The 15,911-nt window shown below is 44.8% G+C and overlaps 1 protein-coding gene across 1 annotated transcript in view; it reads left to right on the forward strand.

The window, feature by feature from the left end:
* Positions 1-542: 542 nt before the first annotated feature.
* Positions 543-15,911, forward strand: part of LOC311145349 (ryanodine receptor 3-like) — a gene marked incomplete at its 5' end in the record, with an annotated part of 137,627 nt that continues 122,258 nt past the window's right edge. The window contains one exon of the mRNA XM_084181575.1: positions 543-590. Coding sequence (XP_084037701.1) covers positions 543-590 — 48 coding nt within the window. The remainder of the gene's footprint in view (positions 591-15,911) is intronic.

The following is a 15,911-nucleotide window of genomic DNA, read 5'->3' on the forward strand; positions in this document are numbered from 1 at the left end:
GAATTTCATGCATATTGGATGCTAGATAGCCCTTTAGGCCTATTAATTGAAAACATTTCAATTTTGCTATGTCTATTCTACACACCTAAATAATTAAGAATACCATCGCTTTAGCCTATGTCATGGATTCTGTTGGCCAAAGGAAAAGCCATTTTCGTGCGCAATTGTGCGGCTGTTGTATGGTGATGGAATTTAGAAAGCTCGCGCTTTAATGTTTAAGGTATATTAATAAGATTCACTGGTGACGTCGACGATAAAGACCCCACTGCCGTATTTTGACTGCAAGACTACGATTCACATTCCAGCCCTGTTCCCATTTGCTCCAGCCTATACCAACGCTCACACGCTCCTTCGCGAACAGCACCGCTGGCATTTGCATTGAACGAGCGGGCGTGAGTGACAGGCTCCAGTAGTTCGCTCGGGCTCCGGTATATGGCTGTGGATTAGCTATATGCTAATATCGATTAAAGAGAGGAGCAGCAGCGTGGTGCTGCGAGCCGACAGTGGAGGCTACCCGAGTCTGAGCAGGCTCCTCAACAGCCATGGCTGAAGGTGGTGAAGGGGAAGATGAAATTCAGTTCTTGAGAACTGTAAGTAGCCTAATTTCCGTCCGCTAATTCGTGAGGCAACATGCCTGCTATGTGCATTTCGAGCATATTATCCCCTGCTATGTGCATTTCGAGCATATTATCCCATGCATGTCTATGCCTATGTAATAGCCTACTGCTATTAGCCTTACATATTATGCTTTATGTAGCCAGGTTATAGGCTACATCTTGATTATGAAATATGGCTATAATGTAGCCAATAAGTCTAATTACGAGTAGACTGTCTCCTGAATGTGATTTTTTTACCACTGCGCTTTTTGGGTAGCCCTCAATAACCTGCTCCCTCGTAAAGCAGACTACCTCGCGATGACAGGACCTTTTTGTTTGGCGCATCCCTCACCTTGATTCCCTTCTAGATTTAACTTGTCCGGGTGTCTCAGTACGCTTTGCTATTAATGAATAAAATGGAATGCCTACCCATGTAGGCCTACAACTCCATCCAGTTAATACGACGATCTCTGTCTCACTTTCAGCCCACAACCCTCCTGCTTTGTTGTTGATTGATAACTACGTTTCGCTTTTCCAGGCATAGCAATGCTGTCTATAGTTAGAAAAAGTTCACCTTTGCATGCATAGTTCTTATTCAAGGAAACGTTCCAACTCATAAGATATTGGTGAACCACTTCTACTCTTAACCTCAAATTCTGCATATGGTGTCTACCCAGGCATATATATAGGCAATAAACAAATAACACAAATTATCATGATATAATGAACAGCAATAGCCTAATGTAGGCCTAATATTGTTATGGTCATTTATTGTGATATAGATATATGAGGTATTGACAGCACTTAGTTCCCAGTGCTCTCCCAGGACTCCCAGTTTAGGCATGTGAATTATCGGATGGCAACAATGATTTGTGCAATGGGCTTCCTTGGTTCTGTCTATGCTGTCAGGACATAAACCCGTCAACCCAATGTGGTCCTATACTAATGAAAGTAGGGGATGTAACTTGAGGTGGAATGGCCCAGAGGAGCTCCTCTCTTTATGGTCTACACTACTTGGTACTACTCAGCTCTTGCTATAGTGTGGCGTAGCAGGTTATGCTAGAAAAACAATTGTGGGTGAAAATAGGTGAAGATGCATTGATTACTGATCCATTGGCTAAGATTGAACTGTTGTCAATCATTTATTTTGAATACTTTTTTATCCTTCTGTCCTGTAGCTTTATCTACAAAATTGAGGCTATTCCGAAACCAAACTTGAACCAGAGTGACAATCCACCTCTTAAGAGAGGCTACTTACTTGGACATTAGCAGTGGGCTTACTAAGTCTTACATGTTTGCATTGCTTTGGAAGCCTCCTGTATTCCCAGAGATGACAGTGGGGTTTAAAATGAGCCCCTTAAAAAGCTGATGATTTCAATGCCCCGCAGCTCCCCGTCCCTTGTTACCACTACATGCAGAGGTCATTACATCAGCATTCACATTGCCCCAAACAGTGCTGACATTTCAGCACCATTACTGATTGGAGAGCTAACACCTGTGTCAGCCAGCAGTCTGCAGTTGTGATCTATACAGTAAAAACAATGAGCAAAAGTTCTGGAGTTGGCCCTTATCGGGTTTTGCTGTCTGTGCTAAATTGATGTTTCTTAGTCAATCAAATTTGTGCTGGCTGGTCCCACTGCAGTTGTCCTCTTTGACAAAGTTCAAATGTGACGCTTTGAGTTGCAAAGGCACTGCTCCTTTAAGAGGCTTTGCAGCTTGTTGCATCTTTCCACACGGGGCAGCAGCTGACTGGATGGCACGGGGATGGGGATGGGGTCTGCGCTTGTGTGTGGATGTGTGTGTGTGTGGTGAATGCAAAGTGGGCTAGGCTGTGTGGTGCTGCTGCAGAGTCAGGCAGGCTGCTCAAGACGTGCCACAGCAGAGCAGAGCAGAGTGCAGAAATTATTCATCAGGCCAAGTTGCAGCTGAGCTAAACCATTGAGCCTTCACTGAGTCTCGACTCTATCCTCACACTGATGCTAACACACAGAAGAGCACACACACACAAACACACTAATACACACCCTTGTGCATACACACATAAACATCCTCTCAGAAGCGCACAGACACAGTCTCTGACTGATCTTGCCTTTGCATGGATACCATCTAGCTGTAAACAGGAAGCATGTTTTCCTCCTACATCCAAATAGGTGCACAAACTACCTTTTCTCTAGTATTAACTAAACAAAGTAATTTCCCCTAAAAGAGAACAGAGAAATTAGCCCCTGGCGGCCTGCTGTCTAAAGCCAGCCCAGGGTTTTACGCACCAGCCAAGCTTCTGGGAGAGCGGGATGGTACCCTTTTGATTAGAGAGTATTTCTCTGTCATGGGTAATTTGATGCTACAGAAAGAGGAACAGCTCTTATTGTGCTCATGTTAAATGTTAGAGGGTGCTAGGGAGATAGGGGAGAGTATAATAAGGCTCCACATCACACTGTAGTACGGTTGTTTCTCTATTTGTAGATGTCCTGAGATGCATCAGCACAGTGGCCTCATAAGCAGGATGATGATTAAAAACATATCAGCTTTTATGACGGATCAGACTGTCTGTTATGTAAGAACAGTTTTGCAAATGAACCGGAACTATAGTACGTTGTGTTGCTTTTAATCAGTATCAGTAGCCTGCCTGTGCGTGTGTTTGTGTGCAAACGTTCGTGCCAGGGTTCTACCTCTAACTTAACACCCATAGGCTCTAACAGGGAGCTGATCTCTGGAGGCATGGAACAGTCTGCAGAGGGAAACAAGCCGTTGGCTTCCTCTCATCTCGCCCTCAGTTTGTTTATCTGTTTGATTGTGCTGTGGTTCTGACAGGAGGCCTCTGATTTGTACATGCACCGCGCTGCGTGGGGCCTGATGCACACATCGGATCACTAAGGAATAGATATGTGCTGGGGCCACACCCCCTTCCTCGGAAAGAGACCCGCTGGGAGAATATCAAAGTCTCCATTAGCAGGTAGTGGGGGAGTGGAGTTCAGCAGTGAAAAGGGCAGCGTACGAGTGTGACTAATGTGCTATGGCAGCGTTTGGGACTGTTACATTTTATGTGGAGAGACTGTCTGACCTGGTGTACCAACCAGCTGTCAGCACATTCAGAGAGAAAGGCATTTGGTAATGAACCACCACTGCCCCCCTCCTAAAACAAAAACAACTCCAGGTAAGCTTGACTTGGCACCAGCTCCAAACAGATACTGGCGTGTAACGTCTTATCCTGGCTGATGGGTGTATTCTCTAATGGCAGCAGTGCGGGGGTAGCTGCCTCCTCTCCCACACACACACATTTCTCTGTGATGCTTCTGGCTGTCTCGATCTCTCTCTCTCTCTCTCTCTCTCTCTCTCTCTCTCTCTTGCTCTCTCTCTCTCTCTCTCTCTCTCTCTCTCTCTTGCTCTCTCTCTCTCTTCTCTCTCTCTCTCTCTCTCTCTCTCTCTCTCTCTCTCTCTCTCTCTCTCTCTGTCTCTCTCTCTGTCTCTCTCTCTGTCTCTCTCTCTCCTCTCATTCTCCATTCCCATTCTGTGTAGTAGCTCCATCAAAGGGCCTGGTAGGGCCCTGCCGCTACTCTGCCCGCCTGTGCTGCATGCTGTTAGGTTCTTCTGTCCTGATCTGTAATTGGGGTATTCTTAGACCAGGATCCAGTGGGCTGCCTGTTAGGGAATCATGGAAACTACCCTGATATCTGGGCTGATAGAGGAGGCCATTTCCAGCTGTTTGAAGGCATCAATAATTGTTTGGTATCCGATGGCTCCTACTATGTGGGGGGCGGCAGGGGTAAAGGCTCCCTCTATCAGTCCCACACTGTGCCGGGGGGTATCAAAGGAGCCCTTGATCCCGTCCTTTTCCTGGGCAGTGTTCACTAGTGTACTCTGTGTCAGTGAGGATTCTCAGCCCTCCTCACCTCTAATAATCAGTGTTGGGTCTTAAACTGCTACGTTATGTCATTGTCACCTTCAATGACATTGAAATCACCCTTGTGGAGTAGGCCTGAATCTCCTGCTTTATTCAAATCCAGTTGATAACCTATAATGTGCTTTTTGGTGAATCGAGACCATTTGTATGATAACTTCACACATGAATGTTCAATTCAAATTCAAGGTTAATATTTGTGAAGAGTTGCGTTGAATGCAATCTGGATTTCCATCCATGTTGCTTTTCCCTCAGCTCTCTGCATCATTATCCCATATGATTGGTATTCAGTTGAACACAGCACCCCAATCTACTTGACATGAGGATGATACCTTTAATGCTATTATGCTCATGAAGTTCACTGTCATTTCATGGTTGAATTAAAGAGTAATTGGCCCATTTGATTTAGTACTAAATGGCATTTTGAGCATAATGGTACTGGTCTAGCTCGCAGACTTTGGTAGAACCAGCAGTATAATGGAAATATGAGATACCCTGAAATATGACTGACTTGAGATTACAAGTTCTCTGCTCTTGTAAGAGTAGGCTACAGATGTAGGATCTTAATTTGAGCCAGTTTGCTATAGCAGGAAAATAATCCTGCAGCAACAGGAAATGTGAATTATTATGTGGATTATAATTAATGGACATTTTATGTAGTAAAAATGTACCGTTTTCTTTCCTCTACACACATTTCTTGTAGTGGTTGATAAATTTTTCATTAGGGCAAATTAAGTCTGACATTTTAAAGTGTAAATTACAAACTTTAGAACCCTTTTTAAACCTTGAATACACTACAAGTTTGTATTTTCTGCTATGCAGGCAAATTCGCAGCAACAAAAGAGTGATCAAATTAAGATCTCCAAGGTCTTGGAGAATCCACTGTCACGATCGTCTAACAGAGTGGACCAAGGCGCAGCGTTGAAAGTGAACATATCCTTTTATTTACAGATCACACGATCAAAACAATAAACGATAACGTGACGTCTACGGTTACACACGAACCGAAATGAACAAGAAACCACAAACACCACGTGAAAGACAGATAGTTAAATATGGCTCCCAATCAGAGACACCCAGCAGACACTCGTTGCCTCTGATTGGGAGTCACTCAGCCCAACATAGAAATATCAAACATAGAATTTCACACCCTGGCTCAACATAACATTGTCCCCAGAGCCAGGGCGTGACAGTACCCCCCCCTAAAGGCGCGGACTCCGGCCGCGCCAAACAACCACAACAGGGGAGGGACCGGGTGGGCACTCCGCCTCGGCGGCGGATCCGGCTCCGGATATGACCCAGGCACGGGTTGTGCTGGACTGACGACGCATACCCCTGGCTTGATGCGTGGAGGAGGAACGGGCCGGACCGGGCTGACGAAGCGCACCCCTGACTTTGTGCGGGGAGCAGGAATGAGCCGGACCGGGCTGACGACGCGCACCACTGACCTGGTGCGGGGAGCTTGGATGGGCCGGACTGGGCTGGCGACGCGCCCCACAGACTTGGTGCGGAGAGCAGGAACGGGCCGGACAGGGCTGACGAAACGCACCATAGACTTGGTGCGGAGAGCAGGAATGGGCCGGACCGGGCTGGCGACGCGCACCACAGACCTGGTGCGGAGAGCAGGAACGGGCAGAGCCGGGCTGACGAGACGCACCACAGACTTGATGCGGGGAGCAGGAATGGGCCGGACTGGGCTGGCGACGCGCACCACAGACCTGGTGCGGGGAGCAGGAACGGGCAGAGCCGGGCTGTCGACGCACACCGCAGGTTCGGTGCGGGGAGCAGGAATGGGCCAGACTGGGCTGGCGACGCGCACCACAGACCTGGTGCGGGGAGCAGGAACGGGCCGTGCCGGACTGACGAAACGCACCATAGACTTGGTGCGGAGAGCAGGCACGGGCCGTGCCGGACTGACGACGCACACCACTGGCTTGGTGCGGGAAGCTTGGATGGGCCGGACTGTACTGGGGACACACACCACTGGCCCTACACCGCGATCTGGAACGGGCCGGACCGGACTGGCAACACACGCCAGTACCTCTCGCCGTGCCTCTACTTCCTCCATCCCCTCTTCGACCAGTGGCCCCCGTAACCCGGCGGCCTTCTCCGGCAACCCACTGGGCCGCTCTATCGCGGCCTCCTGCTGGTCCGACGTCGTGAGCCCCCCCCTAAAAATTTTCGGGGCGTCTCTCCTACCCGTGGACCAGGTCTCCATGTCCCTCGCCAGCCTCTCGCCCTTCTGCCATAATGTCAAGCCCTTCTCTTCCTCACTCGGCTTGACCCAGTCCAGGAGGCGAAGGAGATCTGTGAGGGATCTCCCTGGCGATGGCTCCTGGACACGCTGCTTGGTCATATCTTGGTGGTTTCTTCTGTCACGATCGTCTAACAGAGTGGACCAAGGCGCAGCGTTGAAAGTGAACATATCCTTTTATTTACAGATCACACGATCAAAACAATAAACGATAACGTGACGTCTACGGTTACACACGAACCGAAATGAACAAGAAACCACAAACACCACGTGAAAGACAGATAGTTAAATATGGCTCCCAATCAGAGACACCCAGCAGACACTCGTTGCCTCTGATTGGGAGTCACTCAGCCCAACATAGAAATATCAAACATAGAATTTCACACCCTGGCTCAACATAACATTGTCCCCAGAGCCAGGGCGTGACATCCACCTTTTCTAATATAAATATTATTTACTTCAACGCTTTGCCATCTGCTTCTACCAACTGTAACTTTTTTATTTCTTACAGTTTTTGTAAAAAAGTTATTTGATTGACCAATGAAATTAATGAAATGGATTGAACAATTACTAGTGCTGTTCACCAAGAGTAAGCTCTAATTCAGGGTTTCTTTGGCTTTAGAAAAAAAGACACACAAAAAAATACCAAAACTCTAATAAAAATATGTTTTCTTCCAAAAATAATAACAGTTGGGAGTATGAACGGCATTATAAGAAATGTTACATTATTTTTCACAAAGCAAATTCTTCATAATAATAAAATTGACAAAATGTGATCTGCAAGATATTTGATGTAAAAATATATATATATATATGACTCCGTGAATGGTGGTCCTCAAGAGCTTTTGACAGTGATTTGGTGGTCCCCGGAACGGAAAATGTTGGGAATCGCTGCTCTAAATGTTATCTGGTGCTCTTTTCTCTCCAAAAAGTGCTTGTCCCGAAGATAGTATTTTTCTCTTCTGCAAGTAAGCTGAGATTTTCTAACCTATATCCATATTACCATATTGATTTTCCATATGTCTCTAATTAGTATTAACACATTTCCTGAAAGTCATTGAGCGTTTTCAGTAGTGTACATTTAGATAGAAGCTGTAGAAACAGTGGGATGCTCATTTTGGGGTGGAAGCAGTATTCAGCAGAAAGCTGCTCTCCTGTGTTCCCGGCGGGTGGACGGAGACAGACAGATAAGATAGCCTACAGAGGGAATTAAACAGCAGCAGAGCCAGAGATGGCCCAGTGAAAGATAGCTGTAATGAGCAATTGATCCAGCCACCAAATGAAGAAATCAGTGGTATGCAGTTAGCAAGCCTGATTTATTTGTGTTTCAGAGCATGAATATTTAATCCAGGAAGGAGATTTACCTGTTTTTTAAGATGCAAGAGAGATGGGTATCACTTTTTCCTCAGCGATAGTCTGCTAAATTTTTTTTTCCTGTTAAAGGCCTACTCCTCAAACTTTATGACATGGCTGTCAGAGACTTCCTCTTCTCATTATTGTTAATCTGGTATTTATGGATGTTGTTTCAGTATTTAGCAGGATTTATTCTATAACAAAACTGCTTAAACAGTTCCTAAAATAAGTGGCTCTCAAGGTAGTTAATTTGAATTATTATGTGGATTTTAATGAATGGACATTTTTTGTAGGGCTGGGAATTGCCAGGGACCTCCCAATACAATATTATCACAGTACTTTGGTGCCGATATGATATGTAATACTTTCTCATGATTATTATTATTTTATTTTTTTTACTCCCCTTTTTCTCCCCAATTTCGCCATATCCAATTACGATCTCGTCTCATCACTGCAACTTCCCAACGGGCTCGGGAGAGGCAAAGGTGGAGTCATGCGTCCTCCGAAACATGACCCGCTAAACCATGCTCCTTAACACCCACCCGCTTAACCCAGAAGCCAGCCGCACCAATGTGTCAGAGGAAACACTGTTCAACTGATGACCGTCGTCAGCCTGCAGGTGCCCGGCCTGCCACAAGGAGTCGCTAGAGCGCAATGAGCCAAGTAAAGCCCTCAACAGCCAAACCCTCCCCTAACCCGGAGGATGCTGGGCCAATTGTGCGCCGCCCTATGGGACTCCCGGTCACGGTCGGTTGTGACACAGCCTGGGATCAGACCCGGGTCTGTAGTGACGCCTCAAGCACTGGGATGCAGTGCCTTAGACCGCTGCGCCACTCGGGAGGCCTGATTCTCATGATTCTATATGCAATGTGATTCAATACTATGATTTTATTGCGATTCGATGTTCCAAACGTATTGCTCACCATATGTCTGCTGCAGAGGGACAAGAGAGAGCCATGAGAAACAAGTTTTGATCGGTCATGGAAACAAAAGTGAGGAAAACAAAATGGCTCTCTTTCTAAAAAGAAGATGGAGAAAAAGCTATGAAGGAAAAATACTGGAGTTGTGGTGCAGGTACAGCCAACTGGCGCAAAAATAATATTGCGATATTGTCAAAACGGTACAATATGATATATCATAAAAAAAATTATCCCTATATGTAACTGTACCGTTTTCTTTCCTCTACACAAATGTTTTTGTAGTGGTTGATACATTTTTAGTTAGGGCAAATGAAGTCTGACATTTTAAAGTGGAAAGTACAAACTTTAGAAGCCTTTTTAAACGTATAATACGCTACAAGTTTGCATTTCCTGCTATGCATAAAAATGTTCAGCAACAAAAGAGTGATCAAATTAAGATCCTACATCTGTACAGCTAAGTTGCTTTCAAGGTAGTTAGCTCTACAAGCTCACATGTTATCAGTGCTGACAGTGACACTACCCACCCATTTCTGCCCCCCTTTCATCAGCAGGGTCCACTGCTCAAATGAACATAATTACATCACATGTAGTAAGCAAACTGGATGCTGAGGGCTCACTCCGTCGCATTGACCTATTTTAAACCAGGGCCAAGCATACTGTATACCTTAGGTTACTTCCTTCCTGTATACAGTACACATAGACTACAGCCTTATACACAGAGAGTCTCACTAATGTTTTGCACTGTGCAAAGTTATGCAGACTTTTCTAGCATCACATTATCCTCCACCATCTGAGCCAACTGTATTCATGTTTTCCACAGAAACAATGTGAGTGTATTCTATTATAGCACATAATGAAAGTCATTCTGCCACTTTGCATACTGTACTTGTCTGAATCATTCTCTCCCCGTAAGCAGCACCTCTGGTATTTGTGCGATAATGATGCTCAACGTGCTGCTTTACCCAACTCCCCACGGTGCTCTTAATAAGTATTTTAGAGGAACATTTAGTATCTGCTGTTTGGATTCTTAGTTTACTCAGCCTTGCATGGTCCAGGCCCCAGTCTAGTTTTGTTTTAGAGCCCCAGTCTAGAGTTTACAGGCTTCAGTCTAAAACGTGTCTGGTCTCTTGCTGGTTTAATCACACCTTGTCACACAATGGGCGAGGTACAGTACTACTGGTGTTAACCCTGCACATTACCTTATCCTACCCTTGATCTCGCTGTTTAATTGAGATATCTGCAGCATCTTTAATGCACAGCCCTTGGTGTCTCTTGAACTATGATAATTGCTGTGTCGTGAAAACCTCATATTTCTCTCTCCCGGCTGATGCCAGCCTCTGAGCCTTATGTCCGATATTGACGACACTGCTATTCCCCACCCCATAAAAGATTCATGCCATTTTAACAACCTCTGTGTCTGCTTTCCACCACCAGCGTAGATTAAGAGATATTGGCCTCTTTATTGGGCCTTGTTGCAGCATAGTCAATGATGTGTGTAATAAAACAATGTATTATTCTGCTAGGGCAGAAAGTAGGAGACAGACCAGGAAGTGCTGAGAGCAGTACTAGCGGTTGGGAGGGATATATAGCCTGGATACTGATGAGCATACTTGACCCTCCTCCATAACCTTATCAAGGCCCACTCTCCCCACGCTCTCCAACCTGGCACTTTTCAATGACAACAGTGTTATTACGACCCACTGCCATACACCTGCTTAGCTGCTTAGCGAGTAACTTTCCTGAGTCTTGAGGGAATCAATGTACTGCGGAAATAGAGAGGAAACTTTTACAACTGCGGCTCAGCTCTGTGGTATAGGGATGCTGTAAGGTATCTTCTCCCTTGATTGGGTAGGGTTTCTATCTCAGCTGCCTGTGTTTCTCCCTGCCTTATCAGCCCACAGCGGAGCTCAGGCCAAGCTGGAAGCTGGAAGTGTTACTGGGACATTAGCCGAGAGAGCTGACAGCACAGATTCCCTCTCTCAGCTCTTAATGTGCTTTTGCAGGGGAAATTAGCGCACTGGGTTGATTTTTGAAGCACCAGAAATCGCACCGCAAGAGGTTGTAGTCCTATAAAACATTGTTAAATTGCACCCAGATGAGACAGATTTATGTCACTTTATTTTTTAAACTTGTTTTTCACTACTCTGTGCTTCTTCACATTATATCTGTGAATTTGGCTGTCAAACTATCTCTCTCTCTCTCTCTCTCTCTCGCGCTCTCTCTCTCTCTCAATTCAATTTCAATTCAATTTCAATTTAAGGGCTTTATTGGCATGGGAAACGTGTGTTAACATTGCCAAAGCAAGTGAAGTAGATAGTAAACAAAAGTGAAATAAACAATAAATATTAACAGTAAACATTACACTCAGAAGTTTCAAAAGAATAAAGACATTTCAAATGTCATATTATGTATATATACAGTGTTGTAACAATGTGCAAATAGTTAAAGTACAAATGGGAAAATAAATAAACATAAATATGGGTTGTATTTACAATGGTGTTTGTTCTTCACTGGTTGCCCTTTTCTTGTGGCAACAGGTCACAAATCTTGCAGCTGTGATGGCACACTGTGGTTTTTCACCCAGTAGATAAGGGAGTTTATCAAAATTGGGTTTGTTTTCGAATTCTTTGTGGATCGCTGTAATCTGAGGGAAATATGTGTCTCTAATATGGTCATACATTTGGCAGGAGGTTAGGAAGTGCAGCTCAGTTTCCACCTCATTTTGTGGGCAGTGTGCACATAGCCTGTCTTCTCTTGAGAGCCAGGTCTGCCTACGGCGGCCTTTCTCAATAGCAAGGCTATGCTCACTGAGTCTGTACATAGTCAAAGCTTTCCTTAAGTTTGGGTCAGTCACAGTGGTCAAGTATTCTGCCACTGTGTACTCTCTGTTTAGGGCCAAATAGCATTCTAGTTTGCTCTGTTTTTTTGTTTGTTCTTTCCAATGTGTCAAGTAATTCTCTTTTTGTTTTCTCATGATTTGGTTGGGTCTAGTTGTGTTGTTGTTGTTGTTGTCCTGGGGCTGTGTGGGGTCTGTTTGTGTTTGTGAACAGAGCCCCAGGACAAGCTTACTTAGGGGACTCTTCTCCAAGTTCATCTCTCTGTAGGTGATGGCTTTGTTATGGAAGGTTTGGGAATCGCTTCCTTTTAAGTGGTTATAGAATTTAACGGCTCTTTTCTGGATTTTGATAATTAGCGGGTATTGGCCTAATTCTGCTCTGCATGCATTATTTGGTGTTTTACGTTGTACACGGAGGATGTTTTTGCAGAATTCTGCATGCAGAGTCTCAATTTGGTGTTTGTCCCATTTTGTGAATTCTTGGTTGGTGAGCGGACCCCAGACCTCAGAACCATAAAGGGCAATGGGTTCTATAACTGATTCAAGTATTTTTAGCCAGATCCTAATTGGTATGTCAAATTTTATGTTCCTTTTGATGGCATAGAAGGCCCTTCTTGCCTTGTCTCTCAGATCGTTCACAGCTTTGTGGAAGTTACCTGTGGCGCTGATGTTTAGGCCGAGGAATGTATAGTTTTTTGTGTGCTCTAGGGCAACGGTGTCTAGATGGAATTTGTATTTGTGGTCCTGGCAACTGGACCTTTTTTGGAACACCATTATTTTTGTCTTACTGAGATTTACTGTCAGGGCCCAGGTCTGACAGAATCTGTGCAGAAGATCTAGGTGCTGCTGTAGGCCCTCCTTGGTTGGTGACAGAAGCACCAGATCGTCAGCAAACAGAAGACATTTGACTTCAGATTCTAGTAGGGTGAGGCCGGGTGCTGCAGACTGTTCTAGTGCCCTCGCCAATTCGTTGATATATATGTTGAAGAGGGTGGGGCTTAAACTGCATCCCTGTCTCACCCCACGGCCCTGTGGAAAGAAATGTGTGTGTTTTTTGCCAATTTTAACCGCACACTTGTTGTTTGTGTACATGGATTTTATAATGTCGTATGTTTTTCCCCCAACCCCACTTTCCATCAATTTGTATAGCAGACCCTCATGCCAAATTGAGTCAAAAGCTTTTTTGAAATCAACAAAGCATGAGAAGACTTTGCCTTTGTTTTGGTTTGTTTGTCTCTCTCTCTCTCTCTCTCTCTCTCTCTCTCTCTCTCTCTCTCTCTCTCTCTCTCTCTCTCTCTCTCTCTCTCTCTCTCTCTCTCTCTCTCTCTCTCTCTCTCTCTCTCTCTCTCTCTCTCTCTCTCTCTCTCTCTCTCTCTCTCTCTCTCTCTCTCTCTCTCTCTCTCTCTCTCTTTCCATCTGACTCAAAGTGTGAAAGTGCAGAAGCATTGGCCTAGGCAGATCCGTCAATCCCGGGTCCTCAAATTGTTTGACAAAATGGGAGATCAGGTCTAGTTCACTGCCTGCCGTCTCTGACAGGGCGTCCACATCTCTCTTCAAGGAGGGGATAAGTACTTGGAATATTCCCCTGCTGGATTCAATTGCTGTCAGGACCTAGAATTGAATAGCCATCATCTTTTTATTACCATGCCTTAGTACTGTCACTAAAATTGCCCACATTGAAATTCTGATCTTCTATACAAACACTGACAGTAGATGTACAACAGTGCTGTAGGTGTTTATCCAAAGGTCCTATGGGTTATCTGCATAGACATGTGGTAGGCTGAATAGTGTCAACCTGCCTCTTCTTCAGCATTCTTTTCTCTGGTGGGAGGCATGAATAAGTAATCCTGTTAACTGTGTGGCAGTCTGGGGATAAGTCAACAAGCCCAGTTGAGCAGCATAGCCAGAGCCAATTGGTGGGTTTCTAGAGAGTTCCATGTGAACAACAGGGCCTCTGGGATCTCAGCCTCCCTGGGGCAGGGACACGGTCACATGATCAACCCACTGCATGATGGTTATTGGATTGGACTTCTATCAGAGGAAGTAACCTAAATGAGTCAGCCACACGCATGTGGGCATTGATAATGCTGAGTGGTATTCTATATTCTAGTATTTTATTAGGATCCCCATTAGCTGCTGCCAAGGCAGCTGCTACTGGGTTCCAAACAGGAACAAAACAATACATCACAACAAAACAATAGTCTATGTCATAAATAAAACAATACATCACAACAAAACAATAGTCTACATCATAGATAAAACAATACATCACAACAAAACAATAGTCTACATCATCAATAAAACAATACATCACAACAAAACAATAGTCTATATCATAAATAAAACAATACATCACAACAAAACAATAGTCTACATCATAGATAAAACAACACATCACAACAAAACAATAGTCTACATCATCAATAAAACAATACATCACAACAAAACAGTAGTCTATATCATAAATAAAACAATACATCACAACAAAACAGTAGTCTACATCATAAATAAAACAATACATCAAAACAATAGTCTACATCATCAATAAAACAATACATCACATCAAAATGTGCAGTGAGGTGTTGTTTTTTAAATTTGAATTTACCTGATGTGGAAGAGAATTCCATGTAGTCATGGCTCTATGTAGTAGGGTTGGGCGGTATCCAGATGTATATATCCATCCTGCCCTGCCTTTCGAAACTATTTGAAAGCCAAGTTAACAAAGATCACCAACCATTTCAAATCCCACCGTACCTTCTCCGCTTTGCAATCTGGTTTCCGAGCTGGTCATGGGTGCACCTCAGCCACGCTCAAGGTCCTAAACGATATTATAACCGCGATCGATAAAAGACAGTACTGTGCAGCCGTCTTCATCGACCTGGCCAAGGCTTTCGACTCTGTCAATCACTGCATTCTTATTGGCAGACTAAATAGCCTTGGTTTCTCAAATAACTGCCTCACCTGGTTCACCAACTACTTCTCAGATAGAGTTCAATGTGTCAAATCGGAGGGCCTGTTGTCTGGACCTCTGGCAGTCTCTATGGGGGTGCCACAGGGTTCAATTCTCGGGCCGACTCTATTCTCTGTGTATATCAATGATGTCGCTCTTGCTGCTGGTGACTCTCAGATCCACCTCTACGCAGACGACACCATTTTGTATACATCTGGCCCTTCATTGGACACTGTGTTAGCAAACCTCCAAACGAGCTTCAATGCCATACAACAATCCTTCCGTAGCCTCCAACTGCTCTTAAACGCTAGTAAAACTAAATGCATGCTCTTCAATCGAACGCTGCTTGTACCCGCCCGCCCGACTAGAATCACTACTCTCGGCAGGTCTGACTTAGAATATGTGGACAACTACAAATACCTAGGTGTCTGGTTAGACTGTAAACTCTCCTTCCAGACTCACATTAAGCATCTCCAATCCAAAGTTAAATCTAGAATTGGCTTCCTATTTCACAACAAAGCCTCCTTCACTCATGCTGCCTAACATGCCCTTGTAAAATTGACTATCCTACCGATCCTTGACTTCGGCGATGTCATTTACAAAATAGCCTCCAACAATCTACTCAGCAAATTGGATGTAGTCTATCACAGTGCCATCCGTTTTGTCACCAAAGCCCCATATACTACCCACCATTGTGACCTGTACGCTCTCGTTGGCTGGCCCTCACTACATATTCGTCGCCAAACCCACTGGCTCCAGGTCATCTATAAATCACTGCTAGGCAAATTCCCGCCTTATCTTAGCTCATTGGTCACCATAGCAACACCCACCTATAGTATGCGTTCCAGCAGGTATTTCTCACTGGTCATCCCCAATGCCAACACCTCCTTTGGCCGCCATTCCTTCCAGTTCTCTGCTGCCAATGACTGGAACGAACTGTAAAAATCTCTGAAGCTGGAGACTCTTATCTCCCTCACTAACTTTAAGCATCAGTTGTCAGAGCAGCTGACCGATCACTGCACCTGTACACAGCACATCTATAATTAGCCCACCCAACTACCTCATCCCCATATTGTTATTTATTTTGCTCATTTGCACCCCAGT

This window comes from Coregonus lavaretus, assembly GCF_964263955.1.
Source record: "Coregonus lavaretus genome assembly, chromosome: 18".
Taxonomy (NCBI): domain Eukaryota; kingdom Metazoa; phylum Chordata; class Actinopteri; order Salmoniformes; family Salmonidae; genus Coregonus; species Coregonus lavaretus.